Below are 23,855 nucleotides of genomic sequence, written 5' to 3'. Positions count from 1 at the left end.
CTGAAAGCCATCTGTAATAGTAGGTAGTGCTGTTGTGTTCAATGTTACATGGAATGAAAAAATAAAAAAACTTCTTTGGTTTTGGTCCTGGTTAAACGTGAAAACGAATTTGTTTACTATTATGGACTAATAAAGGAACTGAGCATGGAAGACGAGCTAACCATAAAGAAGTGGATTAGACTGACCAAAGAACAGTTCATCTGTTGAACCTGGTGACACCTCTTATTGAAAAAGCAGATACTAAAATGAGGAGAGCTGTGTCTGCTGCAGTAACTGACAATCACTCCTCGTTATCTAGCTTACCTGTATGAATATCAGCAAGTTTAGGAAGTTTTCCCTGAGTCGCATGGCGAGTTATGTATAATTTTTCCTCTTGAGACCTTTTTTCATAAAACTATCATGCTCATAGTCCCATAAGCATCATCTCTCCCTCGTATCTTTGACCAAAAACTGTTCTGATAACCTTGTCCACTGCACCAAGTTCTCCATCTTTCTTTTGATGACTTGAAATGCGCACTCTCCGAGATGTAAACAAACAATGAAGTCGACAGCAACCGTGGGTTGAATTCAATCGCTATCGTTTTCAAATTTCGTGACGACGACACCAGAAAGTCGTCGTCAAAACATGAAAAGTCGACGGAAAGTTCATTAGTGCGACAGCGCCTTTAGAGCCATACAAATTGAAGGTAATTCAATCCTTACATGGTTTTTGTGCATTTATTTTTTTCTTAAATTACTATACATAAAAGTGCATGCTCCTATTCACATATATTTTAGTGAACTCGAGACTAAAGTTAATAGGATGCTTTTCCACCCCTTGGACTGACAGTGACAAACACTACTGCTTGATTATGTCAGCTTCATTTAAAAGCTTGTATCTGAATATCAGATACAATATAATACTAAAGTTATAATCATGGTTTGGATGCCAATTTATGCAAATTCTTCCCCCCCCCCCCCTCCCCTACACACTAGACCGCAATCACACCCTCAAATAAGCAAAAACTTTGACAAGGCAATGTAACTTAAAACCTTCCAAACCACCTTAAAATTTAAACTGCCAAGACATCACTTAACTTAAACGTTATGTCGTAAGCAGACACTTCTGAAGTGGAAAAGCTTAGAAAATATTTGTAAAAAATACAAAGGACTGAAATCTTGAGTATTTAGCAATGGCAAACCTTGGAGAGTAAGAGAACACAATTAATCTGCAAGTGCCAAAATACTTGAGGCCTCAATCCATATAATTTGTAGAAAAGATAAAAGTTATGGGAAGAAAAGGACACCTTTTTAGGGTGACAATTTTGCACTTTTGAGGTGACGAACTCTACACGGGCAACACTTCATAATCTTTTTAATGTTCTTTTCTTGTCTTTTAATAACTTTTTACGATCAGCTGCAATTTTCTTATCAACTGCATGTTTCTTCGCCACAGGCCCGTCTTGACTGGAACCTTCACCACTTGGTTCCCCTTTGCCTTTAGGACCCTGCAAATAAACACAAAAACCCGGTTACTCTTCTTAATTGCTATTTTCAGTCACTTTAACATCTAACACAACATAAATCACATCAACTTTGAATGGACACTGTTCCAGAGAAGTGACACAGAGATATCCTTAAAAACTGGTACTGAATACATTGTTAACCTGATCATAATTCATCATAATACAGCCTTGCTTGGTTGCTTTAGCAATCCTGTCAGTTCCTTGGCCAAAGTTATGACAACTGGGGCACTTTCTGCCTTTCAGAACTCTAGGCAGTGAAAAGAGGGAGTTGGACTGGTTGAACAAGACAGAGATCCAGAAAATAAGAGATGGAGTACTATAAGGATCTAAAGGTGTAACTTTGAGAAAAACTCATAGTTGCACACAGGAGTAATGGTTAGAATTGTTGGATAAAATCGAAGGAAGTGAGGATGGAGAGAGCAGGCTAAATGCCTCAGGGATATGCAAACATCTCTTGGCAATACCTACTTTGCTGCACCACAAGAGGTGCACTCATGGCACCCCACAAGATTGTGATGATTGCTATCTCACTTTATTCAGTCAGAAATTACTATTCATATTATGATAATTATTCTGGCACCATTTCATAGCAGAATACTAGTACTTGGTGATGTCATAAAAATGATATTGTTATTGTACAATAAAGTTTCATACATACTTACCTGGCAGATATATACTTAGCTATAGACTCCGTCGTCCCCGACAGAAATTCAAATTTCGCGGCACACACTACAGGTAGGTCAGGTGATCCTGCCGCCTGCCGCTGGGTGGCAGGAATAGGAACTATTACCGTTTTAAGCCAGATTTTTCTAATTCCACCTGTCTCCTGAGGGGAGGTTGGGTGGGCCATACGATCGTATATATCTGCCAGGTAAGTATGTATGAAACTTTATTGTACAATAACAATATCATTTTTACATACATTTCAAATTCCCTGTCAGATATATACTTAGCTGATTGGCACCTTTGGCGGAGGGCAAGAGACAGCTAATTACTGACCCTAATAGGTAAACAACATATGTTGTAGGTAATACAAGTTAATTAATAATACCCTAGTTCCTACCTGTTTAGGCGGAAGATTTCTTAGCTTGTGCTGAGAAGTCTGCTTCGCCTCAAAAGCTTCAGCGAGGGTGTGCCCTTATGGCTGAGAACTCTTGAAAAGGACTGTCAATGGGGTCTTATCCACTTACTCAACAGAACCTAATGGCAATTGTCACTGGAGTCTTATTCACTTACATGACAATATACCTATGCCATTGGCATATAAAGGAGTAAAACACTGATCCCGATCACCCGATCCTAACCGTGGATTAGTAAATATGATTGAAAGGCGTTATCCCCAAACCACCTTTCAAACAACCTAAAAAAAACTCAACTCCAATAATTTTAAATCACAATATAAAATATAAGGACAAAAATTAATATTAAGGATCAGTCTTCTCTCCTTTCCCCAGCACTGTATCCGCTGATACATAAAGGTCCTAGAGAGAAGCATTTCTCATATGTCACTCTCACATCTTTCAAGTAAAGTGAAGCGAAACACTGAGTTACATCTCCAATACGTGGCCGCTAAGATGTTCCTCATTGACATGTTCTTGTTAAACGACAATGATGTAGCGACTGCACGCACTTCGTGTGCTTTTACCCTTAAGGTCTTATATGCCTCACTATCACAGCTCATGTGGGCTTCCGTTATGATGTTCCTAACAAAGAATGCTAAGGCATTCTTTAACATAGCTCTTTCTAGGTCTTTAACTGCACACCATAAACTCTGATTGCAACCCTGCAACTGCTTCTTCTTCTGCAGGTAAAATTTCAAAGTTCTCACAGGACATAAAGTTCTTTCCATTTCATTCCCAACTAATTGAGAAAGGCCTTTTACTTCAAAAGTCCTAGGCCAAGGTCTCGAGGGGTTTTCATTTTTTGCTAGAAATAAAGGTTTAAAGGACAATACAGCTGAATCCTTCTTAAAACCCACTCTAGAGTCAAGCGCTTGCAGCTCACTCACTCTTTTCGCAGTGGCGAGAGCTATTAAGAAAAATGCATTTTCTAGTCAAGTCCCGGAAAGTAGCTTTATCGGGAGGTTCAAATCTCTCCGACATAAGGTATTTGAGAACCACATCCAGATTCCAACTAGGGGCGAGAGAAGTTCTTAATTTTTTAGTTTCAAATGATCTAATTAAATCATGCAGATCTTTGTTATTCTTCATGTTCAGGCCCCTATTCCTGAACACAGCTGATAACATGCTCTTATAGCCTTTAATGGTTGACACTGCCAGATGAGATTCTTCTCGTAAAAACAAAATAAAATCAGCAATTTCGGTCACAGAGGTATCGGAGGAGGACAGCTTCTTCGCCTTACACCAGCTACGGAAAACTTCCCACTTCGATTGGTATATCTGCATGGTTGAGGACCTTCTTGCTCCAGCAATTGCTTTTGCCGCTTCGCGAGAAAAAGCTCTCGCTCTGACCAATCTTTCGATAGTCGAAAGGCAGTCAGAGCGAGAGCGTGGATATTTTGTGATACCTCTCGAAGTGGGGTTGTCTGAGCAGATCTGTCCTTTCGGGAAGAGATCTGGGGAAGTCCACTATCCATTCCTGTACCTCTGTGAACCATTCTCTTGCAGGCCAATAAGGAGCGATCAATGTCATCCTCATTCCCTCCGAGGACACGAACTTTCTCATTACTTCCCCCAGCATCTTGAATGGGGGAAACACATAAGCGTCTATGCCCAATCCCAATCCATGAGCATGGCATCTATGGATAGGGCTCTGGGATCGTCCCCAGCGAGCAAAAGTTCTCCATCCCCTCCTGGATAGGAATGTTGCAAACGGTCCACTTGCGGCTTCCCCCAAAGAGACCATAGTTGCTGGCAAACTTGTGAATGAAGGGTCCACTCTGTTGGAAGGACCTGGTTTTTCCTGCTCAATCTGTCTGCTCTTATATTCTTCCTCCTTGAACGAACCTCGTCAGGAGTCGAATCCCTCTTTCTTCTGTCCATATCAACAGATCCCTTGCTAGTTGGTAAAGGGAGAAAAGAGTGTGTCCCCCCTTGTTTTCTTATATAAGCCAGAGCCGTGGTGTGTCCGAGTTGACTTGGACCACCACGCCTCTGACTTCGTTCTCGAAAAAATGCAGTGCTAAGTGCACTGCTAAGAGTTCCTTTGCATTTATGTGCCAGGCCTTCTGTTCTTCTGTCCAACTGCCTGACACTTCCTTCGTCCCTAGTGTTGCTCCCCACCCCGTGTCGAAGCGTCTTGAGAATAACACTAGGTGAGGGTTCTGAAGGGCCAAGGACACTCCTTCATTTCTTCTCAGTGGTCCTAACCACCATCGTAAGTGGTTTTTGATACTCTCTCCTATAGGAAAGGTATCCAAAAGATCTCCTTTTCTTCTGTTCCAACTCCTTCTGAGATGGAACTGCAAGGGTCTCAGATTCAGTCTCCCTAGAGAGATGAACTGCTCCAGCGAGGAAGAGTGCCCAGAAGACTGAGCCATTCCCTCGCTGAGCTTCGTTCTTTCTCTAGGAAGACGGAGATTTTCCAACCCAAGTTTCGAGATTCTTTCCTGGGATGGATACGCTCGAAAAACCCCGAGAATCCATCCGAATCCCCAGATAGACGATAGTGACTGACTGGGGATTGTGTGAGACTTCTCGAGGTTTACGAGCAATCCGAGAGATTCTTGGTCAATTGAAGAGCTAACTCCAAGTCATCCAAGCACTTTTGTCTTGTCTGCGCTCTTATAAGCCAATCGTCTAGGTAAAGAGATATCCTCACCCCCTTCAGATGTAGCCATCTTGCTACATTTCTCATCAACGCTGTAAACACTGAGGAGCCGTCGAGAGGCCGAAACACAAAGCCCTGAACTGATAAATCCTTCCCTGCACCATGAATCGAAGATATTTCTTCGACGAATGATGCAGGGGGACGTGAAAGTATGCATCTTGCAGGTCGAGGGAGACCATCCAATCTCCTGGACGGAGAGCAGAGAGAACCGAGTTGGATGTCTCCATGGAGAACTTTGTCTTCTCCACGAAGCGATTCAATGCACTCACGTCCAGGACCGGCCTCCACCCCCCGAGGCTTTCGGCACCAAAAATAGGTGATTGTAAAAACCTCGGGAGTGCGGATCCCGTACTACCTCGATGGCCTCCTTCTCCAACATTTGCTGCACCAGCCCAAGAAGGATCTCTCTCTTTACAGGGTCTTTGTATCTCGCTGACAGCTCCCTCGGAGTCGTCGTCAATGGAGGTCTGTTCTTGAAGGGGATGAGGTATCCTTTCTCAGCACTTGCAGGGACCAAGAATCTGCTTTCATTGAAGCCCATGCTTCCGAGAATCCCAGAAGTCTGGCCCCTACTGGTGATTGGAGACTGGAATCTCATTTTTGCGTTCTTCTTTGGAACTCTAATGGAAGATCTTCCTCTTTCTCTCCTCTCTCTTCCTTGGGGCTCGGCTAAAAGCTCTACCTCGAAAGGGAGGGCTGTGGTCAGGTCTTGGCTCCCTCTTCGAGACAGAAGCAGCTGGCCTAGGCTTCTTAGCAGAATGTACCAGCAAATCCTGTGTTGCCTTCTCAGTAAGCGTATGGGAAATGTCCTTTACCAACTGAGAAGGAAACAGCTGTTTAGACAGAGGGGCGTATAAAAGAGAAGCCCTTTGTACTGGAGACACTGCTTTGGTAAGAAAAGAACCAAAGACAGCCCTCTTCTTTAATACTCCTGTCCCGAACAAGGATGCCAACTTCAGCCGATCCGTCCTGCACTGCCTTGTCCATGCATGCCAAAACACTATGCAAGACTTCTGGTTCCAAAAACTGAGGGTCTTGAGTCTTGTTGGCCAAAGCCCCAAGGGACCAATCTAGGAAGTTAAAAACTTCCAAGACATGGAATATTCCCTTGAGGAGATGGTCCATTTCAGACATTGTCCAGCTTGTTTGGCCGATGGAAGTGCATGCCTCCTTGCCGAATCCACCAAGGTCGAGAAGTCCGCTTCAGCAGATGAGGGAAGAGAAAGTCCCATAGATTCTCCTGTGCTATACCAAATCCCTCTCTTCCCTGATAGCCTGGAAGGGGGACAGGTAAACACAGTCTTCCCCGCCTCCTCCTTGGTTTTAAGCCAATTTCCGACCGACTGCAAAGCCCTCTTCATGAAATGGTCGGTTGCATCTTCAAGAAAGAGGAAGACTTCGCAGCCTTCGTACTCGAAAATAAAAGACCGAGGAGGAGGAGGGGCAGCAGGACTCAGAGACTCTCCAAATTCTTTTAAACAAGAGGGCTGCTAGTATCTTATAATCAGAAAGACCTGCCCCTTGTTTTCTTTCAGATGTCCGAAACATCCTCTAATTCGGTTGAGTTTTATTCGGAGAAGAGTGTGCGACCGGAGGACTCCTCTCTCGGGAATGCATAGGGCTTGCAGCAAAACACCGGCTGCAACCTGACCAAGGGGCTACGGTCCGTGTGCGACATCTGAGTCCCATGCCAGGAGAAGGCGATGTTGTCTTTTACCCACGGCCCTCTGACAAGGACGACGGTTCGCCTCCTGCGCGACAACTTTCGTCCCTACCAGGAGAAGTCCTTAAATGTTGTTCCCTTTTTTCATGATCAATTCCTTCCCGACAGGGGCTCGATCACCTGTGCGACACCTAGAGGGCCCTGTCAGGGGAAAATTGATCTTGAGAAAAATCCCAAAGAGGAGCCTCCAAGTCCGCTTCAAACTCCGATAACTCATCCAAATTGTATTCTGGATTGTACAAATCCTTGCGCCTGCTTTCAAGCGCTCTAGACGCTTTACGTCTTGTTTCAGCCTCTTCAGGCTTTGCAGGCGCCTTGCGCCTCCATTCGGACGCTTCAGGCTCTTCAGGCGCTTTGCGCCTCATTCAGGCGCCTCAGGTCTTTAGCGCTTTGCTTCTTCTTTCAGGCGCCTCAGGCTCCCTAGGCTCTTTGCTTTTCCTTTGAGGCGTTCTAGGCTCTCCAGGTGCTCTATGTTTCATATCAGGCGCTCTAGGCTCTCCAGGAGTTAAATATTTCCTTTTAGCCACTTCAGGCTTTTCAGGCGCGTTGCGCCTCATTTCTTTTACTTGAGGAGCTTTAACGCCTCATTTCAGGCGCTCCAGACTCTTTTCGCCTCGCCAAAAGAGTTCCAGGATCTTCAGTTACTTTGCGCCTCCCTTCAGACGCTTCAGGCGCTTCAGGCTCTTTGCGCTTCCTGTTCAGGAGTTCGTCCGATTTCGGGAGTTCTAATTTTACTCCTCGATACGGACATCTCATGTGCTTTCTTTCTAGTAGGAAGTTCCCTATACACATCTTGTCGCCTTGACGGCGTTTTGCGCTTGACAGTAGCCTGACGTCTGGCTAGCGCCAGGCTTCTGGCAGGCGCCTCGTCCGAGCTCTCAGATAGTTCTAAAGGACGGGATCTTTTGATAGGGAGAAATCTATCCTTCCTTCTAGGCTGATCAGATTTAAGGAACTCCTACCAGGGAAGGATATCTGTTTCTGCATATCCTCTAACATCTTCGTAGCTACGTCTCTCTTTCCAACCTCCGATGCAGGAGAAGCAGCTTCTGAATATACATTCTTCTTCCTCTTTCCCGGAGGATATTCTTCCAGAAATTCTTCAGGGCTTGAGTCGAATGAAGGAGACTTCCAAGTTCTCTTCGAAGGTCTCGACAATCTATCTGAACTCCATCCTTTTTTAGATGAGGAATCAGATGAAGAAAAAACACTGTTTCAGGACGTCTTTCCAACGACTATCCTTGGCAGCCCGGGACGTAACTACAGGATCTGCCGAGGGGACGCCGACCGGTGGGGATGGTTCTCTGAAACTCCTGCGGCTTTCGACATTTCTTCTCCACTGGTCTTGGGAGCTTGAAAGAGGTTTAGGCCTGGGAGCGAGACAGAGCCGATCAGACGCACCCTCCACTTCACTGGGAACACTTTCACTGCACTTACCTTCCAGTTCTTTAATTTTTTGTTCCATATGTTTAAGCGAAGCTTTCAGACTCGCAATTTAAGATGTTGAGCTTGCCGAGTCCGATAATCAGGAAGGTAAAGCTGTATGGGAGGAAACAATAGGGTTATCAATAGGCAATAGTCCGCCTAACTGGCTCGTTAGAGACCGACCTACCTACACTCTTAAAAGAGGCTTTTCAAACCCTATCTCTCTCCAACTTTCTTAGGTAGGAATTAAGCAACTTCCATTCCTCCTCATTCAAATCCTTGCACTCATCACATGTATTCAATTGAGAGCATACTTCCCATCTACAATTTTACAAGTGGAGTGAGGATCCCACGAAGCTTTCGGCAGTCTCACAAAAACAATTCTCATTCACACACATGAACGAAATCGACACGTCAGACATTATGAGAAATTCCAAAGCCAAATCCAAAAAACAGTCCACAATAGCGTATGCCAAACCAAAGATCCAATACGTCACCAAATAGCAGTCCAAAAGATCAACGGCATAATGAAATTCGAAATTCAAGTCAGGAGGAATAGCAACGATGTTACTAGTACCGCGACAGAGAAAAATCTGGCTTAAAAACGGTAATAGTTCCTATTCCTGCCACCCAGCGGCAGGCGGCGGATCACCTGACCTACCTGTAGTGTGTGCCGCGAAATTTGAATTTCTGTCGGGGACGACGGAGTCTATAGCTAAGTATATATCTGACAGGGAAGTTGAATGTATGAAAACAGATATCAAAGGCATCATATAAGACCGCCCGATTTTGGTTAAAGCATAAGTGCACCTTGAGTCTTCAAAAGGGTTAACTGCTGGCTTATAAATGATGTCTGTCACTTGCTTTCCAATAAAAACTGACAAGAAAATCTGCCTCAAGACCCAAAAGAAAACTTTATGCACAATATGAGTAGGCCTCTCAAAATCATGTAGAAAAAAAAAGAGCTGGATTGACCTCTGGATCAAGATTTTAACAATTGTGACTCGCATGAATTTGCTTCTAGCGCCTAAATTAACAAACAATTGCTGTACAACTTTTTCAGTGTCAAGAGGCCAGACCATTTAATATTCAAGGAAGAAAGCACTTGCAATTTCAGAAATGATCTCATCTAGTAAAAGCATACCACCCACTTTAACCTCCATCTCAATTCATTAAAAAGCCTTAGCTGGGCTATATCCTTCATTGTCACCAGAGTACTATGTCACTTTCAGCATCTAAACTCTTCTTTAACCCTCTTACGCCGGGAGCGGTAAATAAAAAAATTGGTCCCGTGTGCCGGAGGGGTTTCGGATGTGAGCGCGTAAGCGGAAAAAATATTTTCTTTTTTCAAAAAAATCACAGGGCGCCTTAGTTTTCAAGATTAAGAGTTCATTTTTTGGCTCCTTTTTTTGTCATTGCCTGAAGTTTTAGTATGCAACCATCAGAAATGAAAAAAAAATTATCATTATCATATATAAATAATGCAATATATGATTAGCGCAAAAAACGAAATTTCATATATAATTGTATTTAAATTTTTTTAATATATATATTTTTTTATATGCAATTATTTCGGAAATAAGAAAAAGCTACAAACCTTTCAAAATATTTTTAGTTTTATTCTACATGAAATTGTGAACATTTTCATATATAAACTCTATGAAATGCCTGATATGAAACGGAGCAAATATTCCGAGAATGGGACATTCGTATTTCGGGAGATTTGTGGCGGAGAATCCGCGCGCGGGGGGGGAGGGAGGGAAAGATTTTTTTTTAAATTCACCATAAATCTAAATATTTTGCTAGAGACTTCCATTTTGTTTCAAGATGAAGATAAATGACTGAATATTACTAGACTGTAAGAGTTTTAGCTTACAATTGCGTTTTTCGACCATTTCGGTAGAGTCAAAGTTGACCGAACGTGGTTTTTTTTCTATTTATCGTGATTTATATGCAAATATTCAAAAATGAGAAAAGCTACAACCTTCAATTATTTTTTGTGTATCTACATAAAATTGCGCACATTTTCATATATAAAACTTTATGTAACGGCTAATTTGAAAAGGTGCAAACATTACCACAATCGCACGTATGATTTTTTCGGAAGAGTTACCGCGCGCGGACGTAAAGAAAATGTTATTTTTTTCATAAATTCACCATAAATCAAAATATTGTGCTAGAGACCTTCCAATTTGTTGCAAAATGAAGGTAAATGCTTGAAATATTACTAGAATATAAGCGTTTTAGCTTACAATTGCGTTTTCGACCATTTCGGTAGAGTCAAAGTTGACCGAAGGTTGAAATTTTGGCAATTATCGTTATTTACGTATATGGAAAAATATCTCAAAACTGATAAAAGCTACAACCATTGGTTGTTTTAGTTGTATGTGCATGACTATTGCGCACATTTCCATATATAAAACTTTATATAACGGCGAATTTTAAAATGGTGCAAACATTAACACAATCGCATGTATGATTTTTTTCGGAAGAGTTACCGTGCGGACAAATAAGGAAAAAGTTTTTTCATAAATTCACATAAATCGAAAAATATTGTGTAGAGACTTCCAATTAGTTGCAAAATTAAGGTAATGATTGAATATTACTAGAATATAAGCGTTTTAGCTTACAATTGCGTTTTTCGACCATTTCGGTAGAGTCAAAGTTGACCGAAGGTTGAAATTTTGGCAATTATCGTTATTTATATGAAAATATCTCAAAACTGATAAAAGCTACAATCATGAGTATTTTATTGTTGTATTCTACATAAAAATGCGCACATTTTCATATATAATACTTCATGTAACGGCTAATTTACAATGGTACAAAAATTATGTCAAAGTGACGAAATAATTTCCGAGATGTCACAGATACTTTTTAGTGCGGCAAGAAAGAAATTCGTGCTTGCGCGCCTGTGTAAGGATTGTAAACAAAACAACACCTTGATCCGTGAACTCCCAGCACCCCCCAAGGCGCGTGATTCAAAAGTTTTAGGCTGGTAGGCCTATAAGTATTTTTCCGTGAATTTAAAAAAAACTTTTGTAAGTTGACGTAAAATACGCTCCAGTCGGCACACGGGAGACAAAAAATGTTGACGTAAAATACGTCCAGTCGGCGTAAGAGGGTTAATATGACATGCTATAGCAAATCGGAGACCACCTCCTGACAAAAATCTGTGATCCATTACTTTATAGAACTATGCCTCAAGTTTTCAGACTTCTGTTGCAGCTATGTTAAGTCTGGTGCACACCTTATCATCACTGATGCTTCTGCCATATTTTCCATTCTCTACGTGGTATTCTGCAATTTTTGCCTGAATTGCATATGGTTCAAATCTTCATTTATTAGTGCCCTTCAGCTGGACTTCTGTTAATTCTGTGTTGTCTAGATGCTGAACACCAAACTTCTCACCAACTTGCTCATTTGTAATACAATCTTCTCATGGTACTCCAGGTATAATGAAGTGGGGAAAGCTATCACTTGGTATTTGTGAAGTCTTCTACAAGAGTTACAACCTCAAAGTAGTTTTGTATGGTAACTTTCCCAATCCCTAATTTAATCACGGTCCATTACGTCTCTGGCTCTTCATAAGAGCCCGAGAAGTCTAATTGAGACTCAGAGGTCTGGAAAAACTAACCCCTATTAATAATATAATAATAACAACATTGAGAGCTGTACGACACTATACCAAAGGGTATGTATGCAATATTAGATACCGTACCATCACAGAGAGCAGCAGGAATTGGACATCTTAAGATTAATGACCTATCCTGAAGAGGACATCTTGAAATTAGTCAAAACCAGTGTCAGCTCTCCTCTATCCCCATCGCAAGATCATTTGATAATCTTAAACTCGAGGGACGTTAAGGGGGCCGGCCGGCTAATGCCATTTTTTAAGGACAGGACTTTGATATTCATACCACTTAATAAGGTGACTTGGGACATCTCCAAACCGCATATGATTTTCGCCTCTGACCTTCGGTTTGTGACACCAGGGCGAGATTTATCCCAAAAATAACCATTTTCAAATTCATCTCCTCCTTGATATTTAATATAAGACTTGGGATTACTACCATATATAGACCTGATGTAGACCTCCAATCAAATGGAGAGTTTTTTTTCTAAAAGTGTTTTTTTTTTTTGCTAGATATGAATTTTTCAATATGGTTAAAAAATAAACCCTATAAATCAGGAGAAAAAAAATTATCAAAAAATGACGAAACAAAAATTGGAAAAAAGGGCTCTATTTGATTGTTCTATAATGTCTTTCTGAGTTATATACCAAATTCCAATGTTATAGCTTTAAAACTAAGTGAGAAGATAGATTTTGAAGGTCAATAAGTATAGTTTTGAGATACGGGCGTTCAAAGTCTTCCTTCGTATTTCTATAAAGAGAATGTTAATAAATAATGATTACTATGAATGCATATTTCTTTTTTGTGTATTAATAAACCAAAATTATTTTATTTATCATAATTTAATCATAAATGATAATCCCTTTGCTATATATCGTAGCCTGGGGCACTGCTTGAAGCGAGATGGGGCACTCCTTCCTACGCAATTCTCTCTCTCCCCTTACTAACTCGGCTTATTATAGCGAATTTTATTCTTCTGCATGTTAGCGAGATGTTTTCCTTATAATTTCCTCTTTGGTATGATGAAATTCTTGCCGAAACAAAGATAAACAAACCTAAATGCAAGAGAATGTCAGAGGTGAAACTCGAAGGTGTACTCTCTTTTTACAAAGACAATTTAATAAATCATGATTATTACGAATTTCATATTCCATTTTGGGTATTAAAAAACCAAAACTTTGTTATTTATCATAAATGAAGATCTCTTTGCTCAAAGATCGTAGCCTTGGGCAAAGTGTGACGTGTGCTGTCAGGCAAGACGGGGGCGTTACTAGCAACCCTGACTAGCAACCCTCCCCTCTCTCTCCACTAACTACGCGTATATTATGATATTCTGTAATAATACTTGAGTGATTTTTCTTCGTCTGTATGTTAGCGAGATGTTTTCCTTGTCTTTTCCTCAGTAGCATGATGAAATTCTTGCCGAAACATACATAAACATACGTAATAGCAAGTGAATGTCAGAGGTGAAATCAAACGTGTAAACTACCTGAAGTTTGTGATTGCACTAAATCATGGCTGGACTTGGTAGCAGAGCTGAAGTCTCCCTTCTCGACTCAGGGAATGTCTACAGATGCCATTTCTCCCAATTTCTTTGACAATAATTATCAAAACTTACGATAATAGAAGAAATATTGCATTTTCTTTGTACGGATCAATGTTTTAGGCTTATTGAGTTACATTAACTAATTACCCTGTAACTACGAAAGTAAGAGGAATTTTGACGAATATTTCTTATACATATTCTCAATTGCCATATGAAGCTCCATGAATTTTTTCATGACTTTACATTTTTCGCCCTATACCACCATATATAGGGGTTCCGGCCGGCCCCCTTAAAGGGACACAATTCTTAATGTCAATTTAAACCATCCTGAAAGTACCCTTGGTTTCTCCAGGCTCTCTAATTTCAGGCCAAACAGGTGGGTTAATTTACAATTAGTCTTCTTGTGGCAGCATAAATGGGAAGGTGTTGAAAGTGATACAAGAGTTCATATGACCTCTAGAGATTTTTAACCAAGACTTTCATGCCAACTGATATGACCTCTCCAAAGCATTTCAGCCTGTCACTAGGATTATGACTGTTTGGGTTCAATCCGAAACCTTAGATTTGAAATTGCAACAAATGACACTCAAAATTGCTTTATCAAAGACAACTTTACAGTACAAATTCCGTGGATTTTATCACTACATCAGGAGTTGGGACTCTCATCAATAAAATTGTCACTTGTTCCGACACGGCATACAAACCTTCGGTTCTTTTTTTTTTTTTTTTACAATAGAAAAGGTACTAGCGGCAGCTGGATAGGTCGTAAGCTTTCGAACAAGGGGTTCGGTAGTTAAACTGCTTGTCCGAACAGGCTGCGCGCACGCGACTGGGAGGTAAACAAATCACTTTGCTTTCGGCCTGCTGGCGTGTAGACGTGTTATCATCGCTCTCTGCCCGCTTCATCGTCGTTGCTTTCGCATGGTTGTGTTTTTCTTTTTCTATTTATCTAGTGAAACTGAATTGTAAGTACAATCATTTCATATTTATTTCCATTGAATTCAATTGTGAATTAAAGGATCTTGGTTTCTCCACGCCCTCCGATACCCGAGTGCCGGGACTGAAAGGCAGAAGTGCGGGAATTCATTTTTCCCAGAAATGATCCTCGTATTGTGTATGCTCGGTGCCGAGGGCGGGAGAGCGCTCGCTCCGAGCTTATATTTTGGTTGGAAATGTGTAGATGAAAATCGTAAGTAAGTGCCCTTTTCATTTATTTTTTTTTGACCTGTATGCTTGTTGCCGAGCGAATGCGCTTGGCACGAAAAAAAAACTTATTCTGTATGGAAGTGGAATCGCAAGTACAGTATTCTTTTTCATTTTCATATTTATTTTGATTGTAGCAATACTCATTTTGGATCAGTTTCCGCTCTTACCCGGAAATTGATCCTTTCCCCTTTTTATTTGAATGAAGTGAAATCGCAAGTGCAGTTCTTTTTCATTTTCATATTTATTGAGATTGCATTATTTACTTGGATCAATGTTTCCGCTATTTCCCGGGAATTGATCCTTCCCTTTTTATTTTGTATGAAGTGAAATCGCAAGCGCAGTATTCTTTTTCATTTTCTATATATTTTGATTGCATCAATTCATTATGGATCAAGGTTCCGTTTCATAATCAAGGGAATGGATCCTTTACCCTTGCGCTCGGTACCGAGGGCGCAAATGCGCTCGATCCGAGCCCCTATTCATTGTGAAGTGAATCGTAATGCAAGATTCTTTTTCATTTTATTCCTTTTATTATTGATTGCATCAATATTTATTTGGTTCAAGTTCCGCTCAGTCAGGGAATTGATCCTTATGCCCTTGCATTCGGGCCGAGGGCACGATTGCTCTCGGGCTCTTATTATTATTGTTGGGTACATGGGTGCTGTGCGGGGGTGGGGAACGAGATCCCCCCCCCCCCCACGCTCAGCTCCCACAGATGGCCCTTCCCCTCCGGGGGGGGGGGGGGGGGGGGGGGGGGGGAGGGGGGGAGGGGGGGAGGTTATCTGGGTTCTTCTCCTCGCCCGATCCGTCGAGCGCGGGGGAGGGCGCTCGGTGCCCGATGTACAATTGTATTCGGGGTCTTCCACTCGTTCGGTGTGGGGCTCACCCCCCCGCGCGAGGGGACTTCCCCCCCACTAATCGCTACTACTGTTATTTCCGCAGGTGCTACTGCCACGAGGGTGGACCTTGGTGAGGTTATATGGGCGTCCTTCCATTTGCAGGGCGTAGCTAGTGTCCAGGGGGCTGCAGTTCTATGTCTGGGCCTACTGCGGTCACCCATGGAGTGGTGACCACGCTCCAGGTGACGACGTCCCTCCTACCTGGTGTACTCGCCTCACGTGGGTAACAGTCTTGCTAACAGCCGCTGTGAAGTGCCGTTCGCCGTACCGAGAGGGGGGCGTGCCCGCCGCCGCTCGTGGTTGCCGCGCTGCCGCGACCACACTTCCGCTGCCCTAGAGCTCGACCCCTGGACCTGCCGCCGTACCAGGATGTTGCTGGCTGCTGCTCCACTTCCTGTGTTTCCGGTGCTGCCTGCCGTACCTGCCGATTCTGGGCTGACTGTCCATGCAGTTGCTGCTGCTGGCTGTCCCTGCCTTTGCTGCGCTGGCTGTCCCTGCCGTTGCTGCGCTGGCTGTCCCTGCCGATGCTGTGCTGGCTGTGCTGCTGTTCCTGAGATGCCCATACCTGCTGACTGTCTCCCGTGTTCGTGGTGGTACTACCCCAGACTTTGGTCGTCTGTACAGGTGCGTCCGGGCCCTGTGGCTTCGGCTACAGCAGCCCCGCTCCCTCCGCCCTGGATAGCAGATCTTACGTCTGTCCTGAGGAAGCTGACGAAGAAGAGGAGGAAGGTTGGTCGTCGTCGTCGTCTTCATCTTCTTCATCGTCGTCGGGCTGCCGCCTCTTCCCCTTCGACTTCTAAGGCTTCACAGCCGAGGAAGAAGGAGGTTGCCTCCTCCCTCTAAGAAGTCTCCCTCGGGAGCTTCTTGGACCCGTTCTCACCCTCGGTGGGACGGGAGGGTTCCTTCCGCTGGTCCTCCTGCTCCTTCGGGAGCGGGGGTGGCCCGTCTCTTCTTCCGCAAGGAACGAAAGACCTGCGGGGACCAGAGGGGGTGGTACCGGCTAACACCGGTACTTCCTCGCCTGGTGTCAGTGGTTCTGCCACTGCATCAGGGTCCGTCTCGGCCTCTCGTTCGCGGGAGGTACCGAGTGTACGGTCGCCTACCAGCGACCTGTGCAGCCAGGAACCAGACCTCTGAGCCCGCTCAGCGTCAGGTTCCCGGCACGGGGCGGAAGACTGGTGACAGCCGACTCACCGCGACTATCACCAGACCAGCTCGCGCTCTAGCGGCGACCAGCTGGCTACCCGGGGACGTGATGGTCCACGACCGGCCACGGGCTGAGGCTGGGAAAGAGGTCCCCCGTTCGCCGTGGCCAGCCACGGCTGGAAACCAGCGACGTGACGTGCCGTGAGGACAAGCACCGGTCTCACTGTGACAGTGGAGCCTGCAGGTCGCCTGACCGTCGCTCTCACAGAGAGCGATCGGATACGGCAACCAGCACCAGCTCTTCTGACACTCGAGATCGGGGCCGCTGTGCTCCAGTCCCAGCCGTTCTCCACAGCGAGACGGTTCGACCAGGCCTGCAGCTCGATCGCCACCGCGGGTTGACGATCGCCTGCAGCCCTCCAAGCCTGCTGGTTCTGCCAGCGAGCGAGGAGGGAGCGTCAGGTCGCCTCTCCCGTACCTTCAACTACTCGGGTTACACCGGGAGGAGCGAGGTTTGAGGAGTGATCGTTTTGGGGCCCGAGAGGGAAACCCAAATCGACGGTGGGTCTGCCGCTATCGGAGCTTGCCGACTGTGTTGAACAGGTAGTCTCTCGTCTCCGGACAAGAAGGCTCTCTCAGTTCTGGCCGGTCGAACAAGCTACTTCACCTCCTCTACTGCGACAGAGGCGTTTCTACGTGTCTTCGGACACGTATTTGAATACCCCTTCGGTCCTCCTGAGAGGTTTCGACCTCGACGAGGACTGGAATGAGTCGGAGGACGGTATCGGCTCTCTCCTGTCAGGTGTTGATCAGCCCCACCCAGACGACGTTTACAGTGGCGGCAGACCCTTACCTACAGTATGAGTTCGTAACCCTCCTCGGGAAAACGTTTTCTCCTGACGATACGTTTTCCCAGGCTCTGAGATGGCTGCTCCTTTTCTTCTCCAACTGCTAGTTCCGCTGGGAAGGCGAGCCAGTATCCAATTCCTCCCCCCATTCACTCTCTCCTTACGGCTACGAAAGGGAAAGGGGAGGGATCCTACAGAGATTTCTCTGTAAGATCCCACGTTAGGGGCTGCGCTACCGGGGGGACCTTCGGGTCCTACCTGACGTAAGCCCCGGTCGTTGAGGAGGGATCCTGCCCCTTTCTCGATTTCTACGGGAATCGAGAGGACCACCAGCCGATATCGTTTGACGAATTCGGTGGGGATTTCGCAGAGTGCTTAGAATTCTACGGAATTTCTAGCGCACTCAGAGTGTTCGAGTTTTTTACGATCTCCAAAAAACACTTAGGCGAGACCAGCAACGGTCCAAAGTGAGCGAGAATCCCCGATAATTGTTACACGATAATCGGGAACCTCGCTTATGCCTCGATTCCTGTAATTTCTAGCCATTTGGAAGAAGACTGCTGCTGAAAGAAGAGTATCTCACAGTAGGCGATTAACCTGGAATAGAGAAGAACGGACGGGGAACTTCCAGTTGGCTTGACTATCGTCTTCGGTATTCTGTTCACCATTGAAGCTTTCCTTTGGGAAAGACTTCTCCTTCTTACTCTCTTGACTAGAGAACGAAGGCGGTCGATCTCCAATCCTTATTCTCATTCCTCGAGCGGAAAAGAATTTAGGATGGGGGAGGTCGTGGTCCAGAACCTCCAAATAAATACTACGTATATTACCCTCGCGACATGATTCTTTTAACAGTTGAATTGTCGGGGGGGGGTAGGCGCATACCGTAGTTAACTCTACGGTTTGTGACCGAGACAAATTGTATCTTTAATTGAACTGCAACTCGGGGGTTGCCTACAACCTCCCAGCAGTTTATCAGTTTCGATTTTAGATACTTGGTATTGTCATGACAACACCAAAATCAGCTTTTGTATTTACCGAAAATCCGTTTCGTTTAAAATATAATTGCTGAGCATATTCTTTATGCTCGATGGTTCTAGTCCGAACGCATTCCTTCGTGGGAATAATGGATTACCTGCAACTCAGGATGACGAGTCACCGAGAGCTACTGCGTATTGAACTGCCTGATAGGAGCTCAGTATCAGCTAGGTCTCGGAGATGCACGGTCGGTGACGTCTCTCTCTCCCCTGGTTTGATTGACTAACCGAAACCGTATCTCTGCCCAACAATCATGGACTTAGGTCTCTGATTAACGGGGATTCTCGCAATAATGAAGGACCATCTACTGCTGTGACGCTCGATTTCATCACCTTCGACATTGCGAGAATTTCAACAGAGATATCTCTTGGACTCTTTCATCTTTCTGTTTACCGCACGGTAACAGAAGTCTGTACTAGTCTCCCGCTGCATCGCACCGAGTAATGCGAATGATTTTTGCAGACATCTGAGTTTGTCTTCAAAATATCTCATATTCGTAGGTGTGCAATTATTCATTGCTCGCCCCGAATTAACAGATGTGTCAGAAGACATCGCCTACTCTCCGACCTGACAGCTCTACTTCCAAATGTTCAGCCCATGAGAAGCAGTTCTTCAGGCAGTATTTCCCTGTCTCTTCATTACTGAAAGCGCTCCGCTTTTTATTGCAACTACGATCCTCACGGACAGCAATGAATAGCGGTTAGCATTCTCAGTCTTTGTAGCACAGGTTTCAGAATCTTGAGAATCCTTCTCTCGGTTCAGTTCTGTGAAGACGTAGGTTGCTTTTTCTGTACACCTTCGTCTTCAACGACACATAGTGTTGTTTCTCCTAGCTGAGAATCAAACTATACTATGAGATATCTTGCCATCAGGGGACCTCGGTCTCTAGAAGGCAATTGACTTTCGCCTGTTGGGCACATGCCTTAAGAGAATCATCACCTCGCCTTCTGGCATCGGTGACGAACAAATTATTTGTTTAGTCTCTTGGCATAACCCTGTTAAGGCGAAGGTCACGTGACTTGCTCGGGTGCTTGGACAACTTGCCTCCTACCGAACGCAGTCAGTCGGCAGCTGTCAGAGCGCCCAAGTCAGTTACGAACTTCGCTGTGGACTTAGTTCGGTTGTTCCATAACAGTCTTTTCTTCGTCCTAACGGCTTGTCACAGTACCCATTATCGACACCCACCATTGAGTGTCGGTGTCCTATCCACTACCGAGAAGAACTTCACTGCATGGGGATAGGAGAATGTGAGACACTTCGCTGCAGACGGATAGACCAGTATGGGTACAGGACATCACCGAAGTCGAGAAGAGGGATAGGTCATACGACCATTCCCTTCTTTTCCTCTGAGGTAATTGCATGACTTTTCCTGCGAAGTCAAGCATCCAGGGGATGGGGATTCGTGACAGTCGATTTCGTACCAACTTCGTAGCGAAGACTCAGAACCCTTCGGTTCCTGACGATCGGTTAGAGTCCTTCACAATCCCCTCCCTAATGGACTTCACCGCCTTCGATGCGAAGGAGATGCTGCTTTGTCCTGTGAAAGCGCGACCGCGCTTTCTGAAGAAACTCGACATCCCCAGGCTGAGTTTTGAAGACTCTTCGTCAGCACCAAGATGACCTAGAAGTACACTCCCTCGAGTTACACAAGAACTTCTCCGTGGCGCAGGTACTGAAGGCAGGGTCTGGTACAACCAGACCACTGGCACCTCCTTCTAACCTTTTTTGGATATTGCCCACAGGTCCTTGATCGTTTTCCTTGGGACCCGTGGTGGCTGCTCAACACGTGTAGCTAACCCAGACCCTAGCAAGACTGAACAGCATCGAGTCCTGGTGTGACTGTAAGAATAGATAAGTGAATGAGAGAGTGACTGGCTTCTTTTCCTATCTTTTTCTCTCATACCTACCTGTGGGTAGAGGGATACGGTCATCACCTTGCTGGATAAGGACGAGATGCAGGTGAGCTACTCGACAGAGCCCCATCCTATCCCTTTCACTGGGGATGGGAGCGAATATCCACCACTTCCTCCTACAAGGGGGGGAGTGGATGCCAACAAGAGACAAAACCCATAACTTTATGTTGCCTTCTTGCAAATAGGAACTTGTTCTTGTTTGCTGGTACGAAGAGATTACGCTTGCCTCTCTCTTAGTACTTGGTCCAGAGGTCTGACCAATTGATCCTGCGGTGCACACCCCGATCAATCGGACAGAGGCTTGGATCCCTCCCTCGCTCTTACGACCAGGGAGGCATTCCAAGGTTGGGCGAACACCAGTCTGTTGCACAAAAGACTCCAGATTACCCATCCCACCCAAGAAGTTGAGTCTTCCTATTGTAAAAGGACCCGAAGGTTTGTATGCCGTGTCGGAACAAATGACAATTTGTCCAAAATTGCATTTTCCTACTATACAAACCTGAGGTCCTTTTACACTAGTCCCACCTCATGCCACCCCTCACTCTGCAGTTTTTGCGTGGGCCAAAAGCAAAAGTGATTTGTTTACCTCCCAGTCGCGCACGCGCGCCTGTCGGACAAGCAGTTAACTACCGAACCCCTTGTTCGAAAGCTTACGACCTATCCAGCTGCCGCTAGTACCTTCCTATTGTAAAAGGACCTCAGGTTTGTATAGTTAGGAAAAATGCAATTTTGGACAAAATTGTCATATCTTTCATCCAAGCAGGCTATCTAACCTAAAGATAAATACATGTGGCATCACCAAATCCATCTCAGATAGTCATGAAAAAGAGATGACTATTCCCAGCACTGTATCATACTTGGCAGTATGATATTACGTACTAGTTAAAATAAGAGGTATGTGAATTTTATGGAACCTATTGTCACTAACAAAATTTGTTTTTAAAGACTATAAAAACACTACTATCAGCAATTTTCTAACTGCTAAAATCAATTATTTGAAACACATGTACTGCTAGCCTTTTCCTCACACTTTGCCACATCCCTTTACTTTTAAGTGACATTCAGTCTTTCCCAAATTATTTTTCTCTCCTCCAAACTTTGCAAAATTTAAAGGTGCAAAGATCCCTGTATCTTTGTTTTGGTCTTTCCCACAATAAAGTGTATTTCACTCTGGCCATGAGTATCCATTTTGGAATAACGAAGATGTATTTTCAGGAAAGGAACGCCTTATCTGGAGCCAGAATACGACCATTGATGAATGTATGTCTAGCTAAGCAACTAAAGGGCTAATAACAAACCAAGAACACATTGTCCAAAGGGAAAAACTTACAGTAACTTCCATCAACTTGAATTGCAAGCATCTTCTATACTATAATATAAATATACAAAGGAAAAATGTCACCTAAATTAAACTCTCCCTCAATGTTTCACTCACCTGCGCGTGTATCTCGGTGATCATTTTGGCCCTAGCCGCATAATCATCATAGGCTTCTAACAAGAGCTTCCCAGCCTCTTCATTCAACGCAGATTCAGCATTTGGAACAATCAGCAAACATTTTATCACCTTAAAATGAAAAACAAATACCATTTTAATCAAAAAGCACAGAACATCCAAAACAATGTCAACAACCGACATTGTCTTTCTGCCACCATTTTTCCTCTCAAAAGCATCCATTCCTCTTCCCTCTTCAATTTCTCTCCTTTCAGGCCTATGCATAAGAGGAAGAGAGACTTTTGTATACCATAAATCGCTAAGTGTCAACATTCACAATTTGAGAACAGAATTATGGTGGAAGAGAAAGACTTTTTCATATGAGCAATTTACTAAAAATTATTATGCCTTCAAATAAGATTTCAATCAATGAACAAATGTGTACAACAGTGTAATTTTCCTTCACAATTTACACACAAATTCCTGCCATTCTGGTGCTCAAAGATCATCCACTAAACCTTTTGACACACCTAATGTTTTCAACGAAACAGGAGGGGTGAGCAAGATTTGCACATTCAGTCTTTTGAGATCTTCAAACAGTAATTCAAGGATACAAGGTAAAGAATGATTGGAAGACAAGACTTACCAACAAAACATGTCTTATGCCAAGGTCAGCTTTCCAGTCCTTCTTCAACGTGTTCACGCAGATTTCCCCGTTGGATGCTACGTTGGGATGGAAGATTTTGGTAAGGAAATAACCCTTGGGTGGTCCATTGGGGAAGTCCTTACCAAGAGCTAACTTTACTCTGAACATTCCACCAGCATATGGAGTCCCAGCTGTACAGAAAATAAAAAATATCAAATTTGAAAAAATGCTCAGTACCTATTAGTTAATTAAGCATAACCAAGTAAACGAAACACACTCCACAGATTGGTATATTACTGGATAGAGTACACTCAGGACAATGTAAATCATTTGCCGTGCCCCTTTCCCCAAGCTACTCTTCTATTTTGTTTGTACAGTGCTTTTACGTTGCATGGAACCAGTGGTTATTCAGCAACTGGACCAACGGCTTTACGTGACTTCCGAACCACGTCGAGAGTGAACTTCTATCACCAGAAATACACATCTCTCACTCCTCAATGGAATGGCCGAGAATCGAACTCGTGACCACCGAGGTGGGACACTAATACCATACCAACCACGCCACTGAGGCGCTCTTGTGTTTTGCTTTTCATTCATTCCCCAAAGTCTTCTCACATCTGACTGCCCAACTAACAACTTTTCTCCTTCAATTTAGGCCAAACATGGCAATTTGTCAAAAATTGCATTTTTCCTAACTATACAAACCTGATGTCCTTTAACAATAGGAGTAGCTAGCGGCAGCTGGAACGGTCGTAAGCTTCGAACAAGGGGAGAACAGTAGTTAACTGCTTGTCCGACAGTGCGCGTGCCGCGCGCCTGAGAGGTGAAGAATCACTTTTGCTTTAGGCCCATGCAAAAAAATGCAGTGAGGGGTGGCATGAGGTGGGACTATATGTAAAGGACCTCAGGTTTGTATAGTTAGGAAAAATGTTATTGTTATAATACAATTAAGTTTGTTCATACTTACCTGGCAGATATATATATAGCTGTATTTCTGACGTCCGACAGAATTTCAAAATTCGCGGCACACGTAGTGGGGCGGTCAGGTGGTAGTACCCATTCCCGCCGCTGGGCGGCGGATATCAGGAACCATTCCCATTTTCTATT

The 23,855-nt window shown here is 44.1% G+C and overlaps 2 protein-coding genes across 2 annotated transcripts in view; one reads left to right on the top strand and one right to left on the bottom strand.

Moving 5' to 3' along the window:
- Positions 1-23,855, top strand: part of LOC135210947 (exosome complex component RRP4-like) — a 602,376-nt gene that overhangs the window by 324,138 nt on the left and 254,383 nt on the right.
- Positions 1,338-22,970, bottom strand: LOC135210946 (ubiquitin-conjugating enzyme E2 S-like). Its single transcript, XM_064243925.1, has 3 exons — positions 22,749-22,970; positions 22,106-22,234; positions 1,338-1,487 (listed from the first exon to the last, which is right to left on the bottom strand). Exons 1-3 carry the CDS (start codon positions 22,914-22,916, stop codon positions 1,344-1,346), a joined length of 441 nt encoding a protein of 146 aa, XP_064099995.1. The 5' UTR covers positions 22,917-22,970; the 3' UTR covers positions 1,338-1,343.

This window comes from Macrobrachium nipponense, chromosome 4 (genome assembly GCF_015104395.2).
Source record: "Macrobrachium nipponense isolate FS-2020 chromosome 4, ASM1510439v2, whole genome shotgun sequence".
NCBI classification, from domain to species: domain Eukaryota; kingdom Metazoa; phylum Arthropoda; class Malacostraca; order Decapoda; family Palaemonidae; genus Macrobrachium; species Macrobrachium nipponense.
The sequence above is the reverse complement of the archived record's forward strand: the minus strand, read 5'-3'. Positions and strand labels throughout refer to the sequence as shown.

Coding starts and splice junctions, on each gene's coding strand:
- LOC135210946 (XM_064243925.1), bottom strand. CDS start 22,916: ATGTTCAGAGTAAAGTTAGCTCTTGGTAAGGACTTCCCCAATGGACCA. Junction 22,235..22,748: donor GCATAAGACATGTTTTGTTG/GTAAGTCTTGTC, acceptor TTTCATTTTAAG/GTGATAAAATGTTTGCTGAT. Junction 1,488..22,105: donor TCACCGAGATACACGCGCAG/GTGAGTGAAACA, acceptor GTTTATTTGCAG/GGTCCTAAAGGCAAAGGGGA.